General features: G+C 43.4%; 1 protein-coding gene across 1 annotated transcript; it reads left to right on the forward strand.

Moving 5' to 3' along the window:
- The first annotated feature begins 1,994 nt into the window (after window positions 1-1,994).
- On the forward strand, window positions 1,995-24,355 carry LOC129704784 (N-glycosylase/DNA lyase-like). The gene is made up of 8 exons (XM_055648131.1): window positions 1,995-2,029; window positions 6,115-6,256; window positions 8,733-9,196; window positions 10,655-10,834; window positions 15,810-15,988; window positions 17,260-17,407; window positions 18,141-18,190; window positions 24,091-24,355. The coding sequence occupies exons 2-8, from the start codon at window positions 6,147-6,149 to the stop codon at window positions 24,172-24,174; spliced, it is 1,215 nt and encodes a 404-aa protein (XP_055504106.1). The 5' UTR covers window positions 1,995-2,029; window positions 6,115-6,146; the 3' UTR covers window positions 24,175-24,355.
- Window positions 24,356-25,391: the final 1,036 nt, after the last annotated feature.

A 25,391-nucleotide genomic window follows, 5' to 3' on the forward strand; every position in this document is an offset into this window, starting at 1 on the left:
TGGCTCAAAGGGCCGAATGGCCTCTACTCCTGTGTCTATTGTCTATTGTCTAATGATTGTCCCAATTCTTTTCTCAATTTTTCTCAGTCATTGTGTAATCATTGTGTGTACTTCCAGTCACCCAGCTATAGAAAGGATTTCATTAAGCTGGGAAGGGTATATATAAGATTCACAAGGATGTTACCAGGAGGGCTTGAGTTATCATGAGAGGCTGGAATGTTTGACCTTGAGTGTAGGTGGTTGAGAAGTGACTTTATCAAGGTATATAAAATCCTGAGGTGCACAGCTAAGGAGGATGGACAGTCATTTTCCCAATCCATAATCTATTCACACTGAAGGGGGTGGGTATGTGGAAGAAGCTGTAAAGATGGGTGTAATTATAACTCTTAAAATACATTTCGTCTGATACATGGATCGAAAAGGTAAAGAGAGATATGGGTGAAATCCAAGCAAACTGACTAGCTCAAACTGACATCTCAGTTGGCAAGGATAAGTTGGACCAAAGGGCCTGTTTCTGTGCTGTATATAACTCTCGGACACTAATGCTGCACCTCATCACCAAACTTTCTGCAGGAGAGGAACTTATCAACAGGACTAATGGAAAACTGCTCAACTGTGCCTGCACTCCACAACCACGTTCACCTGAACTTCAGTAGTTGAGCTACAGCATGCACACGATGTTTGCATTTGTGAGCGTTTGACACCGGGCTCTAAGCCATCGTTGATGCATCCACTGCCACGAGAAGAAGGGCGGTGCAGGCGATAAAGCCGCTGCCGCGCCACACCAGAGACCCAGGTACGATCCTGGCCCCGGGTGCTGTCTGTGTGGATTTTTTCATGTTCTCCCTATGACATCGTGGGTTTCCTCCTATATCATCCCAAAGACGTGTGTGTTTTAAGGTTAATTGGTCTCTCTAGATCGCCCCTAGTTTGTTGGATGAAAAAATGGGATAACATAGAACTAGTGTGAATGACTGATCAATGGTCAGCGTGGTTTTGGTGGGTCCATGTTGTATCTCTAATTTAAACCAAATTATTCAAGAGAGAGTTTGATATAGCTCTTAGAGCTAATGGAATCAATGGATATGGGGAAAAAGCAGGAACAGGGTACTGATTCTGGATGATCAGCCATGATCATATTGAATGGCGATGCTGGCTTGAAGGAACGAATGGCCTATTCCTGCATCTATTTTCTATGTTAAAGTAAGGGCTTGCATTCAACATCCACAAGACCAAGGTCATTTACCATTCTTCACCTGCAACATGTGGCTGTCCGATAATAAACTGTGAGATGCTGGAAAATAATGACGATATAATATCTCAGGACCCAGCTCACCAGGTGATAAAATTCACCATTAACCTTCCAGTCTTTGGTCAATTGAGGATGATGGTCTTTGAAGACCTCAGACCTGGCATAAAATTCAAGATCAATGACGCAATAGTGATTCCTGCCTTCTTATGCACCTCTGCCGACAACGGGCACCTCAAGATACTTTAAAAAAACAACACACAGTCATCATTAAAAGATATGTATAGGAAGGAATGGTAGATGCTGGTTTATACAGGCGATAGATGCAAATTACTGGAGCAATCTCCAGAGATGCTGCCTGACCTGCTGTATTATTCCAGTACCGTGTGTCTATCATTGAAAGATATTGTACCATCACTCTCACACGGTGCTTTGTGGGAATTTTGACTTTTGTCTACACATTTCTAGGACTAGTGTAAATAATTCGAAATTCAATAGATCAGGTTCATAGAGCCGGTTAAAATATGCAAATGAATGGCAACTTTTAGCATAATATGTAGATTTCATGTTTAAAACACGTAGACCAAAAGCTAACTCAAGTGACTTGCCACTGGCAAAGCCTTGCTGCCGCTTTACTGATGCTCTGGTTCAAATTCACGCGAAGGTGGACTGAACTTCGGGAGGCTCATAGCCGGCCGACAGTGACAATTGCAGCTGGTATAAACTCCGCGGAACCCTCACTCGGCCATCACGGCGGTGGCTGGAGAACAGGAGGTGCAGGTAATGCAGAGGGGAAGGGGAGAAAGTGGGGAGAGGAGAGAGGGAGAGAGGGAGAGAGAGAGGGTGAATGGAGGAGGGGAGAGGGAAGGGGAGGAGAGGGAATGAGAGAGAGGGAGAGGGGCAAGTTTCTCCAGTGTTTCTTTGCAGTTGTTCATCTTGTTGTGACTACACTCCCTGGTTCCATTCTTACCCAATTACAACCAGAAAATCAGCTCCAGTTGTTTCTGTTCCTGTTGTAGATGATGTTCCGGTTCCCCACAATGACCAGTCCATGGACACTGGTTTCTTATTCAGGTGCTTAGCCCAAGACCACATAATTCAGACACATGGCGTCACTTCATATATGTATGGTGGTGTTACCTGGTTATAGACAATAATAGACAATAGGTACAGGAGTAGGCCATTCGGCCCAGCACCGCCATTCAATGTGATCATGGCTGATCATCCCCAATCAGTACCCCGTTCCTGCCTTCTCCCCATATCCCCTGACTCCGCATTTTTAAGAGCCCTATCTAGCTCTCTCTTGAAAGCATCCAGAGAACCGGCCTCCACCCCCCTCTCAGGCAGAGAATTCCACAGACTCACCACTATCTGTGAGAAAAAGTGTTTCCTCGTTTCTGTTCTATATGGCTTACTCTTTATTCTTAAACTGTGGCCCCTGGTTCTGGACTCCCCCAACATCGGGAACGTGTTTCCTGCCTCTAGCGTGTCCAAGCCCTTAACAATCTTATATGTTTCAATGAGATATCCTCTCATCCTTCTAAACTCCAGAGTGTACAAGCCCAGCTGCTCCATTCTCTCAGCATATGACAGTCCCGCCATCCCAGGAATTAACCTTGTAAACCTACGCTGCACTCCCTCAATAGCAAGAATTTCCTTCCTCAAATTAGGGGACCAAAACTGCACACAATACTCCAGGTGTGGTCTCACTGGGGCTCTGTACACACCTCACCACCTGTATGAAAATTGTTTGCCCAACATCTGGGGCTGGTTAAACAGAAACTGCCTCCAGCAAAGCCTTCAACTTTGATTGGTGTCACAGAGTGCTTTCCCTTGCTGTTAACACTGTCGCTCTCTGGAAATCATGCAAAACTAAACTAGATTTGTCTCAGCCTTGATGTCAAATTTGACCTCCAGTTGACCACATGTGCTTTAACCATGTGTTAAACCACATGTGCTTTAACCATGACGTATTGTTGAGGTATCAATTGCTATAGTGTTGGAAGTGGAGATGTAAAAATGCCCATAGAAAAACACCCCAAGCTAATAATTTGATGACGACCAGATAATTGAAGGATGTTGCAGGAGGGGTTGATATTTTGCTTGGAATGCAAGGAAATTTTTTAACATTTCCATGGAATCTTTTATGTTCACTTGCAAGTATTTGGGCATGTACTTGAAGACCTATGAACTGCAGGGCATACACACTAAGTGCTGGAAGGTGCAATTAAGATGGGTAACTCTTTTTGACTAACATGGACACAATCTGTTGTGTAGTTTTAGTTTAGTCTAGAGATACAGCGTGGAAACGGGTCCTTCGCCCCACCAAGTCCATGTCGACCAGCGATCACCATACACTAGCACCATCCTACAGTCTAGAGACAATTTACAATCTTTACCGAAGCCAATTAACCTACAAATCTGTACGCCTTTAGAATGCGGAAGTAAACCGGAACACCCGGAGAAAACCCACGTGGTCATGGGGAGAGAGTAAAAACTCCATACAGACAGCACCTGTAGTGGAGATTGAACCCGGGTCTCTGGCGCTGTAAGACAGCAACTGCCGCGTCCGTTGTCACCCTGTCCTTCTGTGTTATTTTCTATGAATCCATGACTCAACATTGCATCTAAAATCCTGGAACACTAATCCAGGGAAACAGGAGTTGAGGCTTGAGAATTTGAATTTAGCTTTTTAAAACCTAAAACAAAACGCCGATTTCAGTAATAAAAGCACCTAAATGGTTTGTCTTTGTTCTTCATAAAGAAACATCCCTCACAAGTGGCAGAACAGCAGATTCAATATCAAACTGCCTCAACAGAGTTAGTTTCAGAATTATTCAGATAACTCCCAGCCTGCCCAGACAGCAATTCATAGTCAGAAAGTGTGGAAACAGGGTCTTCAGCCTACCTTACTCACACTGACCAACATGTCCCATCTACACCAGTCCCACCTGCCAACGTCTGACGCATATACCTCTAAACCTATTCTCACCATGTACCTATCTAAATGCTTCTTAAATGTTATGATAGTAGCTGCCTCCTCTGGCAGCTTGTTTCTTACCCTTCGTTTAAAAAAAAAAAAAAAGTTACTCCTCGGCTTCCTACTAAATCTTTCCCCCCTCACCTGAAACCTATGTCCTCTGATCCTTGATTCCCCTACTCTGGGCAGGAGGCTTGCGTTTACCCTATCTATTCCTCTCATGATTTTGTACATGTGATTTTATTTAAACATTTAAAAACTTGGATTTTTTTGAACTGCAGTTGTTTAGTAAGATATGTTTGCCACTTTTGTGAGACGAATTGAAGAATGACAGTACAGTTGAACCTGTTTTACAGATGGGTTGCTTTCCTAGAAAAACATTTTGTAATGCAGACTCCTGACAAAATGTGACAACATTTGTAGGAGATTTTTTGCTTTTATATTTGTTTCGATATTGTTCTTGTATGAATTCTGTCAGAACAAATTTTATTCTACATTTTTTAGAAGTGATTATTGAATTTTGGCATATTTCCATTATCTGAACAGCTTTTTCCAATTTCTTTTAAGAAAAAAAGACACATTGGGAATAAATATTACGGTTTCTGATTCCATCACTTTATACTACATTTAAAATACTGGTCTTACCTAGGCTTATAGCTTAAAGGGTTAAACATAGAACAGTACAGCACAGGAACGGGCCCTTCGGCCCACAATGTTTGTGTCAACCATTTGCCATGTTAAACTGATCTCATCTGCTTGTACATGATCCACATCCCTCTATTCCCTGCACTTCCATGTGCCTATCCAAAAGCCTCTGAAATGCCATGATTGTATCTGCTTCCACCACCACCACTGGCTCAAACCACTCTCTGTAAAAAAGGGAAAAAAAAGAAAATGCCCCTCAAATCTTCATTAACCTTTCCTCTTCTCACCTTTTGCTATGCCCTTTGGTGGTGGACATTTGGTGGAAAAGGGTTCTGACTGTGTACCTTATCTATGCCTCTCGTGATTTGCAGGTTGCAAGTATGTAGGAGTTGCTGATGTACTGCCACCCCTATTTTGGGGAACTCGGGCTTTGTGGTGGTGCAGTTAAAGTAGAAACTCTGGCCGTGACCATATAATGGGTTCAAGGGATTATATGGCTTGCACTTATTCGTTGTGCACTATTGTACAGAGTCAGCATCTACATCAAAGTTATTAGATATGGAAATTATCTTGCATTTCAATTATTATTGCCTTCTCGAATTAATAGGAATATTTCATGGTTGCAGGAGGCATCTCGCCGTCATATTTTCAAGATCAATTATGATCGAACAATATGTGGAGTTTGCATGTTCTTCCTGTGACCACTTGGTCTGAAGAAGGGTTTCGGCCCGAAACGTTGCCTTTTTCCTTCGCTCCATAGATAGAGTTTCTCCAGCTTTTTTGTGTACCTGTGGAGTTTGCATGTTCTCCCTGTGACCACGTGGGTTTTCCTCCCAACATCCCAAAGGGTTTGTATGTTAATTGGCCTCTGTAAATTGGCCCGAGTGTGAAAGAGAGATAAAATAGAACTACTGTGAACGGGTCGACTTGGACTCACTAGGCTGAAGGGTCTTTTTCCATGTTGTATCTTTAAATCTTTAAATCAATCAATATTAGCTTTGCCAGCACCACCTCCACACCCCACATACGTTCCCTCTAACTTGCTCTCTTTCACATGCTCATCAACTCTACCCTTGCATCTCCTGCCATCCACCTACACTTTTATGTGGCCAATTAACTTAGCACCTTTAACTGCAGACATGATTTCCTTGCTTGCAGATGCTATGTGAATGTGGTTATGTAGCCTTCTGCAACAGCCTTTCATGTTTACAGCTACAAATTGCTTTTGTTACTTTTGCAGGAATAATCTATTGCCTGGTTGATGATCAAGTCATGCAGATACACAGTATATTATCCGAATGCCCTGCGCTCTGGCGATCGATCCCCTGTATTCAGCCTGAGCTGAGGCTGGATATCGTGCTTTCTTGTGGTCAGTCCTTCCGGTAAGATTTGGCTTTGGTTGCAGTTGGATAGGTGCGTTTCATCATTTACACTTTTAGTTCCTGTGTGTGAGACAAAAGTGTCGGTTGTGGACTGAAGGAAATGAAAGGGTGCAACATAACCCTGCCCTTATCAACGGAAGTTCCTCGGCATCCTCAGCCTAATCCGGTCCATTCACGCTGATGCGGTGATCGAGAAAGAACATCGGCATATTTACTTTCTTATAATGTTTAGGAAGGAACAGCAGATGTCGGAGATATTGACGATGGACACAAAATGCTGGAGTAACTCGGCGGGACAGGCAGCATCTCTGGATCATTTCTGTAAAGCAGTAAATCAGTCTGAAGAAGGGTCTCGACCTGAAATGTCACCCATTCCTTTGCTCCAGAGATGCTGCCTGTGTTATCTGAGTTACTCAAGCATTTTGTGTCTACTTTCTTGGACAATTCTGAGATGATTTGACATGTCCATGAGGATGCTCTGGAACTTCTACAGATTTTTCAACAATGAGATGTAGCAATCTACTTAGCAACATCAGGAGTTGTTTATTGTATATATTGTTGGCATGATACCATATTGTCTATGGCAGCACTTGCCGAGAAGGTACCAATAGGTGGTTTTAAGAATTTAGGTTGTTGTTAATGAAAAGCTTTTGTTGCGTGCAACCAGCGGAAAGACAATACATGATTACAATCGAGCCATCCACAGTATACATGATAAAGGGAATAATGTGAATAACGTTTAGTGCAAGATAAAGCCAGTAAAGTCTCATTAAAAGATAGTCCGAGGGTCTCCAATGAGGTAGGTGGTGGTTCCGGGCTGCTCTCTAGTTGTTGGTAGGATGGGTTCAGTTGCCTGATAATAACTTATCATCAACACATTGCACTACCAGACTCGGTGGAATGATACACCTTTCCATTTGCCACTGCGACAGCCACACCTCCTCCATGTTTTTCAAACCACATTGTGCACCCCATGCTGAGCATATCTATTGATTCAGCCTGCACTTACTACACCAAATTGATTTTGTTCTGCTGTTACTTCTTCCTGTCTCTCTCATGATTCTGTTTCTGATGACTTGCACACATGACACATCTGATGCCCTCCAGTCTCCAATTTCCTAATCCCAGAGGGATCACCTTTACCAAGGACCTGTAGCGGATCCAAATTTCCAACCTACACCAGGATGGTCTGTAGGCCCTCTGCATTTGTCTTTGGATGGAGAATAAACTGGCTGCCCTTCACCAATGCATTAATTCGTCTGACATTGAACAGCTTCTCCCCAATAACTCAACTCCAGATCAAAGGTACAGCTATGACAATTTGCAAGGCTCAACCAGACCTTTCTATGGGATATATGGAACTGGTTGTGTTCAGTTTTATCTTTCCCCATTCCTCTATTATTGACAGACCTTCTATATAAGACTACTGACTATCTTGACTGCACCATCCTACTTTCCTCTATTTTATCTGTTCTCATGGCAAGACCTTCTGAGATATCTTCCTTTGCCCTGAACTGTAGCTGTTTGGCAGAGTCCTCACACATATCCTACTGATTTCCTGGTCTCGCCCCTTTCTCCTGCACTAGAGTTAAGAGAATTCCCGTGGTTTCAGCATTCAACAGATTTGTTTGCAATTTCCTCCACTGCAATGTGATAGCTCCACCACTCATCTTGCCTCCTTTACCCTTTCACCTTTCCAAAGAGACTGTGTTCCTTTGGACCTCCATGGTCCACTCTTTCATCCCAATCAAACACTCCCCTTTTCACAACATTTTCCATTCAATCACAGGTGACATAACACTTTTTTTAACTTTGATGCTTCCCACCATCCAGGGACCCAAACATATCTTGTAGTTGAAGCAGTGGTTCACTTGCACTTCTTCCAAGGCATTGCATTCAGTGCTCACAATGCAGTCACCTCTACATTAGAGAAGCCTATTGCACATTGGATGATCGACTTGTAGAGCACCTTCTTTCAGTCTACATGATCAATCCTGAGCTATAAGTTGCCCGTCATTTTAATTGTCCATCGCATTCCCACTCTGACTGAAAACACAGAGTACTGGAGTAACTCAGCTGGTCAGACAGCATCTCTGGAGGACAAGGCATCGTTTCGGGTCAGGGTTCCTTCTTTCTGAAGAAGGAATCCGACCATAGACATTGCCAATTCATGTCTTCCAGTCTGAAGAGTCCCAACCCAAAACGTCGCCTATTCATGTCTACCGGACTGAAGAAGAGTCCCGATCAGAAACATTGCATATTAATGCCTTCCAGAGATGCTGCCTGACCCGCTGAGTTACTCCAGTACTTTGTGTTCTACACAAGGATTCTAGCATCTGTTGTTCCTTGTGTTCCCACTCTGATTGTGACCTCTTGCACTGTTCCAATAAAGCTCAGTGTAAGCTTGCGGGACAATTCTTTCTCTTCATCCTTCTAGAATCGAATCCACCAATTTCACGACTGCCCTCTTTTGCAGATGGCAGGAGAAGAGTCCCGGACACTGGACGGGAGTCTTGGCAGGCCGTGTGTGGACTTTGACCCAGACCCAGGATCACATCTGGTACCGGACGTATCGCAAAGACGCAGATAATGTCCCCCAAGTGCCAATGGGCCACAGAAAGAGGAAAGGCCCGTCTGCAAGGCCGGTCGGTGTTAAAATGAAAAAGAAGAATATTGCAAAAAGTAGACTTAAAAGTGACGAGGGGGATGTCCACGAAACTGAGAGGGTGTTTCCTGAAGAGAAGAAAGAGCCAATGCAGTGTGCGCGGCAGATAAACGATACCACACCTGAACTATTGAAAGGGGAGTCAGGAACGGCAGACCAAGAGGAGTCCATGATCTTGAGCGACTATTTTCAGTTGCATGTGCGGCTGTCCGACCTATACCCTCACTGGATGCACGTTGACAAACACTTTGAGCGAGTGGCGAAGGATTTCCCTGGTGGGTATATCAATGGAGGATTATCACCATCGTATTTACGGTGTGGGGTTTGCTGAGAGGGGATTGCAGCCTGTACTGACTGCCTACAGTCTCCATGTAGCCCTGAACTCACCCGGACCAGGTCCAAATGGCCAGTCTTACCGGCTGGGACTGTCCTAAATCCGAGAACTACCCAGAGACAAATGGTGCAAGCTTGGACTGGCTCGCCATGATGTGGCTGTGTACAGACAGCAAAACCCCTCTCCCAGCTGGTGTACAGAAACACTTTCATAGTATTAAAAGTAAAATTAACTTTAAAAAATAAAAAATAAATTAAACTTTAGGCCATTTTTAGGTATTTAAGCATTAAAGCAAACACAGGTAATTTAGTGTATAGGTAACATATTGTAACGGGTAACAACATACCCTTATCATTCTTTCCCAATTAACTGAAGTCATAGAGTCGTACAGCATGGAAACAAACCCATCAGCCCAACTTGCCCACACCGACCGACATGCCCTACTCCACCAATCCTACCAGTCTACATTTGGCCCATATCCCTCTAAACCCTGTCTAAATGGTTCTTAAATATTGCGATAGTATTTGCCTCGACTACCTCCTCTGGCAGCTCATTCCATACACCCGCCACCCTTCGAGTAAAAAAGTTACCCATCGGGTTCCTATTAAATCTTCTCCCACCCTCACCTTCAAGCTATGTCCTCTGGTTCTCGATTCCCCTACTCTGGGCAGGAGACTCTGTGCATACATAGACAACTGAGTCTAAGTGTCTCATGGTCCACCGTTGGATTCTTTACAGCTGGGAGCTTGTCCACCTGGATCGGGACCTCTGTGTTCATGCAGCTTGAGCCCACCGGTGATTAAGTGGGCAAATGCCAGCACTTCTGAACTGCTGGCAAAATCAAGGTCCCCGTATCCTGAAGGGTTGGTTCTTTTTCTGCCAGAAATTCAGATCAGAAATGTATAACTTGTGCACAACATGGCAGGCACTGTCTAGAAGGGGATAGTTGTACATGTCATAGAGCATAGCGACAGCCCTTCGGCCCAACTTGTCCATGCTGACTAAGATTTCCCATGTAAGCTAGTCCCATTTACCTGCGTTTGACTCAAAACTGTTCTATCCATATGTCTGTCCAAATAGAACAGAGAACATAAATTAATTTGGAAGGTACACAAAAAAGCTGGAGAAACTCAGTGGGTGCAGCAGCATCTATGGAGTGAAGGAAATAGGCCCGAAACGTTGCCTATTTCCTTCGCTCCATAGATGCGGCTGCACCCGCTGAGTTTCTCCAGCTTTTTTGTGTACCTTCGATTTTCCAGCATCTGCAGTTCCCTCTTAAACAAATATATTAATTTGGGCCATTTGGCAACTGTAATATAATAGTTATGCTCAAAAATCTATGAAAACTATAGAAACTTGTTTTACCTGTAACCAGGTCCTTGCAACCTTGTTATTTCAGGTATCCGCATCCTACGTCAAGATCCCACTGAGTGCCTCTTCTCTTTCATCTGTAGCTCCAACAACCACATCTCGCGCATCGCTGGAATGGTGGAGCGTCTGTGCCAGACATACGGCGAGAGGCTATGCCAGCTGGATTCCTGCACCTACTACTCCTTCCCCACACTGCAGGCACTGGCAGGTGGGTGGCAAAATGGAAAGGCAGGGGGGTGGGTCAAACTCTTGTTTTTTTGTTTTTGAAGGTACAGGGTGGGGAAAAAAGCCCTTTGGCCCACGGAGTCCTCACTGACCAGGGACCACCCATGCCCTAGTTCTATCCTACACAATAGGGACAATTTACAGAAGCCAATCAACCTACAAACCTGCACGTCTTTGTAATATGGGAGGAAACCAGAGCACTCGGGGAGAACGTACAAACTCCGTACCGACAGTGCCCGTAGTCAGAATCGAACCCAGGTCTCTGGTGCTGCAAGGCAGCAACTCTACTGCTGCGCCACCTTGCCACCCGAACCAGTGTTGGACGCAGTACTGCTGGGTTGTAGAGAGAGGTGCAGTTTGCTGTGGAGCTAATTCTTCCCTGCTACTCAGTGAGGGTTTGTAGGCGAAACATGAATAGGCGGCAAAATGGCACAGTGTAGAACTGCCCCTCACAGCGCCAGAGACTCGGGTTCAATCCTGACCAAAGACGGACATGTTTGTAGGTTGTCTGGTTTCTGTCAATTGCCCTATTGTGCAGGATGCAAAATTGGGATGAAGTAGAACTATTGTATGGGTGATCGTGGTTGGGGTGGACTCTGTGATCTCAACTAAACTTAATGCATGAAGGTGCAGTTAGGAATGGATTGGGACTGGAGGCCGAGCCATTAAGCATTGTGAAATCACATGTCTGTTAATACTTGTAAGTAGAAATTCTTCCTCTCCAAACTGCTTCTTTAAATCATTGCCACAAATAAACAACACTGTTTATCCTCACACCCCAACTCATTTACCCACTTATCCCATTTAATCCATTTACCAGCCAATTCAAGTTTGGCTTCGCTTTGATTATATGCATGTTGTACAGTTACCTCTGGATGTTGCATTGCCAGATTACCGAGAATCTCTCCTGATTTGGGAATGTACTTCTTTCCATCATCATTGGTAGATCTAAATCCTGATGTAGTCATCTCGAAAAACATACAACAATTAAAATAAACCAATTAGGATGAGAATATAGTTGGTGGTTGAACATTGAACAGTACAGCACAGGAACAGGCCATTCGTCCCACAATGCCCGTGCTGAGCATGATGCAGGTTAAACTACTCTCCGCTGCCTGCATATTCGTATCCATGTGCCAATCTAAAAGCTTCTTAAACACCAGCAGTGTATCTTCCTCTACCTACATCCGCAGCAGCATTTCCAGGCACTCGTCACTCTCTGTGTAAAAGAAAAACTGGCATTGTTAAAGTGAGAGAGGAAAGATTTAAAGGGGACCTGATGAGTGACATTTTCACACAGAGGGTGGTGGGAATGAACATGGTCGAAGTGGGTACAATTACAGCATTTAAGACATTTCAATAGGTACATGGATAGAAAAGATTTAGAGGGATATGGGGCAAACACAGGCAAATGGGGCTAGCTCAGGTGCATATCTTGGACGGGTTGAGCCAAAGAGCCTGTTTCCATGCTGTGACAAAAGGCAGAGAAAGCTCAGATGGTCAGTGTAGGAACAAACTGCAGATGCTGGTTTAAATCGAATGTGGACACAAAATGCTGGAGTAACTCAGTGGGATAGGCAGCATCTCTGAAGAGAAGGAATGGGTGACGTTTCGGGTCCCTAAACGTCATTCATTCCTCCAGCATTTTGTGTCTAGCTCAGAAGGTCAGGCAGCGTCTGTGGGGAAAGATTCAGAGTGAAATGTAACAGTTTAAATTTAGAGATAGAGTGTGGAAAGAGGGCGTTCGACCCACAAAGTCCACACCAACCAGCGGTCCCCATACACTAGCACTATCCCACACACGGGACAATTTACAATCTTTACCGAAGCCAATTAACCTACGAACCTGTATGTGGGAGGAAACCGGAGCACTCGTTGAAAAACCCATGCAGTCCCAGGGAGAACGCACAAACTCCGTATAGACGACAGCTGTAGTCGAGATTGAACCGGGGTCTCTGTAAGGCAGCAACTCTACCGCTGCTGACTGCGCTGTCCCATTGTTACTCCCTGCGCAGATCTCACCAGCAATACAGCTGAGATGGTAAAGGAGAAAGCAGATACATTTGGAGACCAGGTTAGTCCCGGCTGTAACCAGTTTGGGTTTGACAGTGATGTAGTCTTTTCCTTAAAGACATTTCTCCTGTTGTGCTTACCTACTTCCACAAGATGGTAGTAGCACATCAGCAAACTACTTGCTCAGATGCAGACGAGTGTGAATTTGGTTGAGCTTAATTCTGTCGGGATCTAGTTTTGAGGTGTCATGATGATATTTCATGGGTCCATAGGTAAATCAGGACTAGTTGACATTTTTATTTGTGTGGGTGTGTGCATGCTTTTTCTCATCCTTTAGCCACTTAGACAGAACTAATAATTTTGATTGGAAAAGTATGAAAATCCTTATGTCTGCCTTGTTTCAGATATAGCAATCTCGGGCTGATCCCTCACTTAAGAAGCCTGTAGGGTTATCTAAAAGAGATTATACAATACTTGTGTAATCTGGAAACTAGCAGCTCGCAAATCATAAGTGTTTCACTACATTGCAAAAATCATCACATTTTAAAAGCATTTGTGGAATAAAACAGCATGGAAACAGGCCCTTCAGCCCACTTATCCATACTGTGCAAGATGATTTTCTTGTAGAAACAAAGAACTGCAGATGCTGGTTAATACACAAAGTGCAGGCGTAAATCTGCGGATCAGGCAGCATCTCTGAAGAATATGGACAAGGGTCTCAACCCGAAACGTCCCCTATCCATGTTGCTTGACCTGGTGAGTTATTCCAGCGCTTTGCGTCCTAAGGTGATGTTCTTCATTATTTGAGAGCCAATGGGATGTGTTGAAGTCGCATTACAATTTGATTTTTAAATCCCATCATAAACCGGACTAACATCAAATTTCTCTGGAGCATCAGAGCTGAGAAGACCTGATGGAAGTATGTAAATTAATGAGAGGCATAGATAGAGTGGATAGTCAGAACATTTTCCCAGGGTAGAAATGTCAAAGACTGGAGGATATAGCTTTCGGGGTGAGAAGGGCAAAGTTTAAAGGAGATGTGATTCATTTTTTACACAGAGAGTGGTGCGAACCTTGAACATCACATGTGGTGCAGATATGACAGTGGCATTTAAGAGGCGTTAAGATAGGCACACGGATATGGATCACGATTAGTTTAACCTGGCATCAGGTTCGACATGAACATTGTGACCAAATGGCCTGTTCTTGCAAAAGACAGTGATAGAGGCTGTTTGGTTTCAAACCAGATGGTTGAGGCTGTGCTTGCCCACTTCCACAAGATGGTACATACAGGTATCTGGTTGAGGTATCTGCTTTAGGTTTTTAAAAGTCTCAATTTAGGCAAGGTTTTAATAGATTGAACAATTGGCAGTATATTTTTTATTTGAAAAAGGGCCAGACACAAATATGTTGGGGTTATTTAAACAACACAATATGGCACTTGAGAAAATTCAAGGTTTGATCAAGATGAATCATATTTGACCAATTCATTGGATTTCTTTGAAGAAAGTTATTTGGAGCTAAAAGAGAGAAAGTAGACGAACCATGCTTATCAGTCCATAGTTTCTTTGATAAGCGTCACATCAAAGGTTATGATGGAAAGTAAAAGCTTATAGTAGATAGCAGTTTGGCTTGGGTACAAACTGGAAATGGAGTGCCGGCATAAATGGATCTTTCTCTGGTTAGCTAGATGTAATCATGCTGAGTGGGGCATGTGGTTTTCCACAGGGATTTGCGTTGGGACTTTAACTTTTAACAATTTATGTCGGTGACAGGTACAGGCACTTAAGATGAAGATGGGTGAAATTGGAAGAATTGAAATTAATGTAAGGAGGATAGAAAAGGAGTGGAGAACTAAATATGTAAACTGAGGGAAAATATAGAATTGACCACTTTAGCAGAAAAAATAAGACATTGCAGAGGCGTAAGATGCAGGGAGATTAGGTATCCAAATGCATGAACTGCAAGGGCTGGGATGAGGGAGAGAAAACAATGGGATGATAAATAGGATGGAGACCTGGAGGAGTAAAATGGGGTGGATGAGAGAAGGAAGTTCCATATAGAGACACAAGGAACTGCAGATGTTGGAATATTGAGTAAAACCAAAACGTTGGAATAACTCAGCGGGTCAAGCAGCATTAAAGGACATTAACATGCAATGTTTTGGGTCGGGAAGTGGGGTCAGGTTGGAGATATGAAGTATTCAGGATATTGACAGGATGATGATTAGGGTCCGGATTGTATTTGAGGCATTGGGGAGAGGGAGGGAAAATCAAAGGGAATTGGACTAAGGGTCAATGGGGCGAATGGGGGAGGTAGGGTCTGGGTGGAGATGAGGTGGGTGGATGTGTGGACATATAAATGTCTGAAGGAGGTGGGGAGGGTCACTGGAGGAATGGGTGATGGAGACGGAGTTGAGATGGAAGATAGGGAACAATGGCAGAATGGGAATACGAAAGGTGTTTAGCATCAAGTTGGTGGGAAGAGAAGTATGGACCGACAAGGATGGGAACTATAGAGAGGCAACAGTTTTGTTTATTGTAATTAAGAGATACAGCATGGAAACATGCCCCCCGCCCCCTCCCTCACGTTGACACTCGTTCTACGTTATTCCACTTTCTCACCCATACCCTATGTATTAGGGGCAATTTACAGGGCCAATTAACCTACAATCCGGCACATCTTTGGGATGTGTGAGGAAACCGGAGCACTCGGAGGAAAACCCTACGCAGTCACAGGGAGAACGTGCAAACTCTACACACACAGCACTCGAGGTCGGGTAACATCCAGGTTCAGGAACAGCTTCTTCCCTACAGCCATCAGGCAATTAAACACTACAACCTCCAAATAAGCTCTGAACTACATGGACTTGGGGGCATTTATCTTTTTGCACTATTATTGTTTGACATATGACAATAAAACACCCTTGACTCTTGTGGTCACAGGAAACGATGTGGAAAAGCGGTTGCGAGAACTGGGATTTGGATACAGAGCAAAGTTCATCAGCCAGACCGCCAAGATGATACTGGAGAAGCATGGTCCTATTTGGCTGGATTCCCTTCGGGAGACACCATATGAGGAAGCAAAGGGTGCCCTGTGCACGTTATCTGGCGTGGGGGCAAAGGTCGGCAAATCTCTTCAGAATGGCTCACTCATTGGTCTGGCTGATTTGCCTGATATTGTTCCTGAATGGAAAGAAAATTATTTAATTCTAATTGCTTTTAGTTTCTTGATGCTCGGACTGACACCGTTTTAACTAATAGACACAGACCATTAACATCTTCTTTTACCTCTTGGAGCTCACTATGATGACTGACAATAGTTCATGAGCGATAGGAGCAGAATTAGGCCATTAGGCATTCAATCATGACTGATCTATCTTTCTCTCTCAACCCCATTCTCCTGCCTTCTCCCCATAACCTTAGACCTCCTTAGTAATAAAGAACCTGTCAATCTCTCACCCGAAGCATTGCCTATTTCCTTCGCTCCATAGATGCTGCCGCACCCGCTGAGTTTCTCCAGCATTTTGTCTACTTTCAGTCCCTCACACCAGCCGTCTTTGGCAATGAATTCCACGGATCCACCACTCTCTGATTAAAGAAATTCCTCCTCATCTCCTTTCTAAGGTACTTCTTAGCGTTTGGAAGTTTTGGATTAAAGCTCTCCCATCACACTTGTCTTTAATATTATCCCAAATATCTATTAAAGTTACTATAAAGTCAGATTTTGCTTATCTTTTTAAATCTTCCCAAAATGTATCTTCTGGTATTTTCTACCTTTCAGTTAACTCCTCCACTTGTGTTATCATTTAACTTTCGCACCCTCCCGCCCATCACAGAGCTTATTCTTCTTGCCCCCTTATCCACAACTTGAAATGTGTTTACATATCTCATTTTCCCTTTTGCTGATGGAACCTTGACGTTAATTCTGTATTCCTACTGTGTTTCTCCAACAGTCCTTTTGTTTCTTGATGATACCGTGCACAATGCTCTAGTTTAGTTTAGAGATACCGTGTGGAAACGGGCCCTTCAGCTAACCGAGTTCGCGCCAACCAGCGATCCCCGGCACACTAGCACTATCCTATGCATTAGTGACAATTTACAAGTTTACCAACGCAAATTAACCTACAAACCTGTACATCTTTGGAATGTGGGAGGAAACCAGAGCACCTGGGGAAAACTCACACAGGTCACGGGGAGAACGTGCAAACTTCATCCAGACAGCACCCGTAGTCAGGATCGAACCTGGGTCCCTGGCGTTGGAAGGCAGCAACTCCACCACTGCGCCATCTGGACAAGGAGTAGAAACCAAATTTCCACAACCTATCTGTTAACGGGCGAGTTTGAGGAAACATTCTTGCCCTGTGCTTTCTGACACTCTCATCTCCGGTTCCAGGTGGCTGACTGCGTTTGTTTGATGTCTCTGGATAAGACAGGTGTGATCCCAGTGGACACACACGTCTGGCAGATCACAAAGCGCGATTACATCTCCCACCTGGGGGCAGGTCAGAAGAGTCTCACCGACAAAGTGTATCGAGAAATCGGTAAGAAAAAGCTCAGCCCAGCGTCTTCATGTAACGATTTAAACAGCAATGAATAGATAACCAGTTACCACAAATGCCTGACCCGCTGAGTTACTCCAGCATTTTGTGTCTATGTGTAGGAAAGAACTGCAGTTGCTGGTTTAAATTGAAGATAGACACAAAATGCTGGAGTAACTCAGCGGGGACAGGCAGCATCTCTGGAGAGAAGGAATGGGTGACATTTTGGGTCGAGAACCTTCAGATTCTTCAATCTGAAGAAGGGTCTTGACCCGATACATCACCCATTCCTTCTCTCCAGGGACGCTGCCTGTCCTGCTGAGTTACTCCAGCATTTTGTGTTTACTTTTGTCGATCTTCGGTGCAAACCAGTTCCTTCCTACACACCACAAATATATTGTCTTTTATATGGATTACATATTTATGTGTTTACTTTTGCTGTAAGATATGAGCTGTAAACAATATGTGGGTTCTAGTCAGCAGCCCCCCTTATCACCAACATGTTAAACAAGCTCTGCATACTGAAGTAGAAAACAGGTTTTTGCTTAGAAATTCGGAACAACAGCACAAAACCCACTGTATATCAGTGTCAGGATCATGTACCCTTTCAGAAGCATGGTAGGACATGCTATCATCGATGTAGAATATATTTACTGACCAGCAATGAATTTTACATAATTAACGAACCTAATGGGATGTTCGAGAATATAAACTGCTTTCTGTATTCTTATTACAGGTGATTTTTATCGCAGACTCTGGGGTCCTTTTGCTGGTTGGGCACACTCTGTAAGTAACGGAAATATAGTATTTATAATAATAGATAAACTTTATTACACTCAAGGTCCAGACAAGGGGCAACATTACATTAAAAATGCATTGCATATCAAATATCATAAATACATATCAAATCTTGGTATATCACATAAAATCATCATAATTTATATATTTTTTTAAAAACACAATACATAAGTTAAAAATCCAGATTAAAAGATGATCAATGTCCTACAACGAGACAACGTTACCAGTGTCTCCACAGCTGGGATTCGTAGCGTGTAGTGCTAACCCTTATGTTTGTCAAGGCCACGATAAGCACATTTTTAGAGTCATTTATCCTGCAAATGAATTTATACATGTGGTGTCTTAGGATAGCTTCTAAAGTACTGACTCCTGCAGCCACAAACATATTACTGGCACTACACCATCTAGTTTGCCTTAGCAGTGTTCTCATGGCATCGTTATATGCCATCTTTAGTCTCTGCATACTTGCCTTTAAATAGTTCGACCACAGGTGCGCAGTGTAGAGTGGTGTGCAGTATGCTCTAAATAACGACATCTTCACCATATCTGCACACGCACCAAATTTACGCAAGAGAATATTCGCCTGTACATACAGCATGCGTCGTTGCCTATAAATATCCTCATCATCTGTCATTTGTTCTTTAATAATATGCCCTAGATATTTTATCTTATTACAGACACTGAGATTATTGCCAGACAATTTAAAATCAGGATATTTTAGACATTTATCCTCTTTGGTTCTACAGATCATAACATCACTCTTACTAGCATTATAGTTAATGTCATGTTCCACACCATACACAGAACATATAGTAAGGAGCTGCTGGAGACCAGCGCTAGATGGACTAAAGACCACAAGATCATCTGCATACATAATATGATTCACTAAAATATTACCAATCACGCACCCAGTGTTACAGGCTTTCAATTGTTTAGACAGATCATCAATATATAGATTAAAAAGGACTGGGGACAAAATTCCCCCTTGTCTAACACCATTGCTAACCCCAAATGGGGCTGAGACCCTATTGCCCCATTTTATTTGCATAGTCTGGTGGGCATACCAGTAGGCCAGAATTTTAACAATGTATTCAGGCACCTCTCTTTGACTCATTTTACCATACAGCTTTCTGTGATTAACACGGTCAAACGCTTTGGAAGCATCAATAAAGCACATAAGGATTGAAGAGTTTTTGCCTCTATATTTGTTTACAATCTCCTTTAGGACATATATGTATAAGTCAGTGCCATGTTTAGCTTTAAAGCCAAACTGGTTATCTGTGGAGTTAACAAACTCATTTATTCTATCCAGCAGAACTCTTTCTAAAACTTTTGACAATATGCTGGCTAAAGCTATGGGCCTGTAATTATTTAGGCTGCCTACTTTACCAGCTTTGTCCTTAATGACCGGCACTAACAGGACAGACAACATTGAGTCTGGTAACAAGCCATGAATCATAAAGCCAGTAAAACAAATAGCTAGGAGATGAGCTATCCTCATACTCGCATACTTAAGATGTTCAGCAGAGATATGATCCAAGCCACTTGCTTTGTTGTTGGACAGCTTGTTCATGGCATGATACACCTCATGTGACATAATCACCATCGAGTCATTACTCTCAATATTGCCCACCTTATACAAGTCACCTTGGACACAGTTGAATAAAGTACTATAATGTTGTCGCCATAACTCCGTGATATTAGCTGTTCTGGAGATTCCATCTACAGTGCATGGTAGAGATGTTTTGCAACTGCTAAGAGCTCTCACTTCCTTCCAAAAATCTGTAGCATTGTTACTTAGCAGCTTCTTAGCCATGGAATCAGCCCTCATAACTTGCTCATTTTTACAGATGAAGCGAACAGCATACTTATACCTTGCATTAGTGAGCTTCTTGTGCTCAAACACAGGCCCCTGTCTGGGTCTACCTGCCATAGCCCGTGATTTTGTGGCCTCACGGGCTTCAGTATGATACTCAGCTACATACTTATTCCAGCCACGTCTGATGTTATGTGTCTTATTTTTATGCTTGCAGTAGGGCTTACTGCCTACATATAAGGCACTTACTATATCATTATACATGGAGCAGATATCTCTCCTATGCTTCATATCCTTACAATTAACATTACTACATATTATTGCATCTTTAGGTAGATCACAGGCTAGATGCAGGAAGATTGTTCCCGATGTTGGGGAAGTCCAGGACAAGGGGTCACAGCTTAAGGATAAGGGGGAAATCCTTTAAAACTGAGATGAGAAGAACTTTTTTCACACAGAGAGTGGTGAATCTCTGGAACTCTCTGCCACAGAGGGTAGTTGAGGCCAGTTCATTGGCTATATTTAAGAGGGAGTTAGATGTGGCCCTTGTGTCTAAGGGGATCAGGGGGTATGGAGAGAAGGCAGGTACGGGATACTGAGTTGGATGATCAGCCATGATCATATTGAATGGCGGTGCAGGCTCCAAGGGCCGAATGGCCTACTCCTGCACCTAATTTCTATGTTTCTATGAATAATGCTTAAGGATTTATCTGTATGGGCATAATAGGCCAGGATGTCTTCCTTTGTAAGCGTTGACCAGTCTAGTTTTTCTGTATTAAAGCTATTTCGATCTCTGGATACCACAGGTATGTGTTCAACATTTATTGTCATAGCAACAGGTATATGATCAGTCATTGCTGCCCCGTACAGAATGCTCATACACCCCAATGAGGCATGTGCATCAGCTGTACTAATACAGTGGTCCAGCCATGATGTGGTGTGCCAGGCCTCACTAATATAAGTATAGCTATCTGTAGGTAAAAGCACTTTGCTTGACCATATTAAATTATTATCTTGACAGAACTGAGCCAAATGATTGGCAAATAATGAGTTCCTATCTGAGATATCTGCATTCATATCCCCAATGACATATACACTACAATAATTATTGTTTTGAATGAAAGAATAGATGAAGGCAAGCCTATTTAAATATTCATCCTCATTCTGATGGCATTCTCAAAGGACTATAAGAAACATTATATAAGAAAGGAAAGGGGAGGTACAGTGGCTCAGCTGGTAGAGCCGCTGCCTCAAAGCACCAGAGACCCGGCTTTAGTCCTGACCTCGGGTGCTGTTTACACATTGTCCCTATGCCATGTGGGTTTACTCCTGGTGCAACACTTTCCCCCCACAGTCCAATGACGGCGGGTTTGTAGATTAATCGGCCTGAGTACATTTTTATTGCGTGTGTAAGGAGTGGATGAGAAAGTGGGATAACGTAGATGACTGGTGGTCAGCGTGGACTCGGTAGGCCGATTGGTCAGTCTCTAAACTAGACAAAGGGACAATATGAAGAACCTGTATTACAGAAATTACATTGCCTAGATCTTATCCACGAAAGGCATCCAGACAGCTACATAGACAAGACGGGGTTTGAGGGATATGGGGCAAATGGGACTTGCGCAGTGTGTCGTCTGGGTTGGTGTGAACAAGTTGAGCCGGAGGGCCCATTTATATGATGTATACATCTGTGACTGACCGTTATCGTTAAACAGTCAACATGATGGCGTCCTTGTCTCCTGAAATGTGGTTTTATTGTTCCACCAGCAGCTGCTGCATTGGCGAACACAGTGAATTTCGAGCAAATAAGATGTAATGCAAAGTGTGATGCTTTATAAATGAAACTTCAATTGGCCTTTATGTTGTAAAATAAGCATGGATAAGCTTAAGAGACTGTACGACATTCATTCCACAGGAACCTGGCAGAATGGGTGAACAGATATCTGAGGACTTGAAAAGTTGGAGAATTTTGAACAGTACATCACAATGCTTCAAATTATGGAAGGATTGACTAGCCTACTTCAAGGCAGAACCTTCCCAGTTATCTGAGAGTTATTGGATAAAAGTCTGCTGATACAAAATTATTGCGAGAATGGTAGAACAAAGAGCAAAGGAACTTTCTTTACACACAGATAGAAGCCACTTAAGGGGTTAAATAGTTGAAGCCAAATCTGTTCATATTTAGGATTATTTTGGGAAGTAAATTAAGAAAAAGTGGGTAAAGGGCTATGGGGAAATGTTCTGTGGAATGTGGTGTGGTTAATTTGATTGAATGAAGGTCAAACATTACTATCTCATGGGAAGTGGACATCAGAGACGAGGGAAGCCCCTAACACGTCCCCCAAATGCTCTTGAGAAGACGGTAGCGTGTTCCCTTTTGCACCATTGCAGTTTTTCTGGTCTGTATGCTCCCGCAATGCAGTTGGGAAGGGATTTCCAGGATCTGGGCTCTTGGTTATGGTGCTGTATTTCCAAGTCAAGATGGTCCGTGCCTTGAAAGGAATTTCTAGGGTGCCATGTTTGTCTATCACATGCCCATCCTGGTTGTACGGATTCTGGGTTCATTTAGTTTTGTATTAAATGAGAATTAAGGTTTGTGATGGTGTACAGGGTACCAGTGAAACAGGCAGGCTTGCCTTTGCATAATCCATCACAAATTAGGAGGCTGTTCAGCCCATCGAGTCCATGCTGCTCACAGGGCAATCCCATTACGCCACTGATTTTACCAGTTACCTCTACTCCCCACATTCCTATCAATGCCCCTAGATTTAACCATTGGCCAGCACGTGGACAATTTACAGTAGCCATCCTACCTAGCAAGCCGCTCAATGTGGGTGGAACCTGGAGCATCCAGAGGAAATCTATGCAGTCACAGAGAGATCCTGCAAACTCCACGTTGATAGCACGGGAGGTCAGGGTTGAACCCAGGGCTTTAGTGCTGTGAGGAAGCAGCTTTAGTAGGCTTAGATGGCTTTCATAGAGTCATACAGCTTCGGCCTAAGTTGCCCACACAGACCAACATGCCCCATCAACACCAGTCCCACCTGCCCGCGTTTGGCCCATATCCCTCTAAACCCATCCTATCCATGTACCTGTCAAAACGTTTCTTAAATGCTGCGATAGTTCCTGCCTCAGCTACCTCCTTCGGCAGCTCGTTCCACACACCCATCACCCTTTGTGTAAAAATGTTACCCCTCAGGTTCCTATTAAATCTTTCTCTCCCCCCCCCCCCCCCCCCTTCACCTTAAACCTATGTCCTCTGGTTCTCCATTTCACAACTCTGTGCAAGAGACTCTGTGCGTCTTCCCGATCTATTGCTCTCATGGTTTTGTACACCTCTATAAGATCACCCTTCATCCTCCTGTGCTCCATGGAATAGACTCCAAACCTCCTCAACCTCTCCCTATAGCTCAGGAAGCTCTGCACCCGTTCCAGCTTGACAACATCTTTCTAATAACATGGTGCCCATAACTGAACACTATACTCTCTCTCCAGCACATTTGTCTACCTACAATACTCTAAGTGTTCCCTTCCAAGTCTTATATAACTGCCACATGACCTCCCAACGCTTATACTCATTAATCTATACTTTATGCTTTTGTTGGAATTGCATTCAAACAAGCAAATGGAAAGTATGGATTTTTTTCCTGACCATTGGTTGCAGGCAATAGTGGAAGGAAGTGATCTGTTTCCATGAAATATCTGTCTAATCTATGCACATGTGATTGATAGGTACAGCCGAAACACTGGGGAGAGATGATGCCACAGAAGTTAAGGAATGTGCTGTAATTGAGGGGTTTAGATAGAATATTGAAATTGGAAGAATTATAAATGTGTTTTGCACAAAAAGAATTTGCCTGGGATGAATCTGCTGTGTAATTTGTGACAATTTACATGCACACTGGGTTCATCCGTTCGTGCAAGATCAAAGGGTAGGATTTGTAACAATTGGATAATTTCCTGGCAGCAAACTAAGTGTGGCTTGGAGAGTTGAGTATTGACAGCTTCCTGTCAGTACGCGGAGTTCTTCCCCACCTCCTAACACTCAATCGTTTGTACTTTTTGTTTCTAGGTTCTGTTTTCAGCAGACTTGAAGAAGTTCCAAGCGTACAAGTCCAAGCAAGAGCAGCAGCAGGGCAATAAACCCAAGAGATGACAGCAGAGCCTACTATTTGCCTAACATAACATAGAGAATAATGTTTTATACTCCACAATGATTATATTCTTGTGACTGGTTCCATTTATCTTTCGATAGCTGTGAACAACGTTCGGCATGACTTGGATAGACACAAAATGCTGGAGCAACTCAGCGGGTTAGGCAGCATCTCTGGAGAAAATGATTAGGTGACCTCTCGGGTTGGATCCCTTCCTCCTAAGCATGACTTGGTTGGTTACACATTCTCATTTACGTCGGGGTCTGAAGAAGGATCTCGATCTGAAACGTTGCCTATCCGTGTTCTCCAGGGATGCTGCCTGACCCACTGAGTTACTCCAGCACTTTGTGTCCTTTTGTGTCAAGAGTTTCAAGTTTCACTCCAGAAATATTAGGACAAAATTCTAATCTGATATTCCAGCCAAATAGTACATGCCAGATTTTTTAATCTTTCAGATAAAACACATAACCAAGGCACCATCTGCCCTGACAGGTGATATAAAATGCCCCTGTCCCACTTAGGAAACCTGAACGGAAACCTCTGGAGACTTTGCGCCCCACCCAAGGTTTCCGTGCGGTTCCCGGAGGTTGCAGGTAGTGGAAGCAGGTAGGGAGACCGACAAAAACCTCCGGGAACCACACGGAAACCTTGGGTGGGGCGCAAAGTCTCCAGAGGTTTCTGTTCAGGTTTCCTAAGTGGGACAGGGGCATAACATATTTTGAGGAAGGACAGGGCTGTTATTGCCCATGTCCTGGCCAATATTTATCCTCGAGCATCAGCACTAAAACTGAACTCCATAATTAAATTATCTGGATCACACCTAATTAATGATTGTAGTTTTGTTTCCTTTAATATCGCTAATACAATAGTGATCACAATTTTAGAAGTACATCATCAGCTGTAAAATACCCAGTTTGAAATATCAAGCACAACCGGTCCATGTTCTGCAGGAGATTCCACAAGCATCAATGTGATCTTGGACAATCTGCTTTATCGTTGTTGACAGTGGGATAATTATTTGTCAGGACGTCAATGATAACTCCTGTAAAATAGAGTGGGAAGATCCCTTGCACCTACCTACCTGTGACAATAGACGATGACTTGGTTTAATGTCTAATGTGAGATGTAGCATCTCTGTCAGTGCAACGCTCTCTCTGTTGTGCTCCTGAATGTAAACCTAGATTTTGTGCTGTTGTCACTTTAATGAGATTCCATATAA

The sequence above is a fragment of the Leucoraja erinacea genome, chromosome 16 (genome assembly GCF_028641065.1).
Source record: "Leucoraja erinacea ecotype New England chromosome 16, Leri_hhj_1, whole genome shotgun sequence".
In the NCBI taxonomy this organism is placed as follows: Eukaryota; Metazoa; Chordata; class Chondrichthyes; order Rajiformes; family Rajidae; genus Leucoraja; species Leucoraja erinaceus.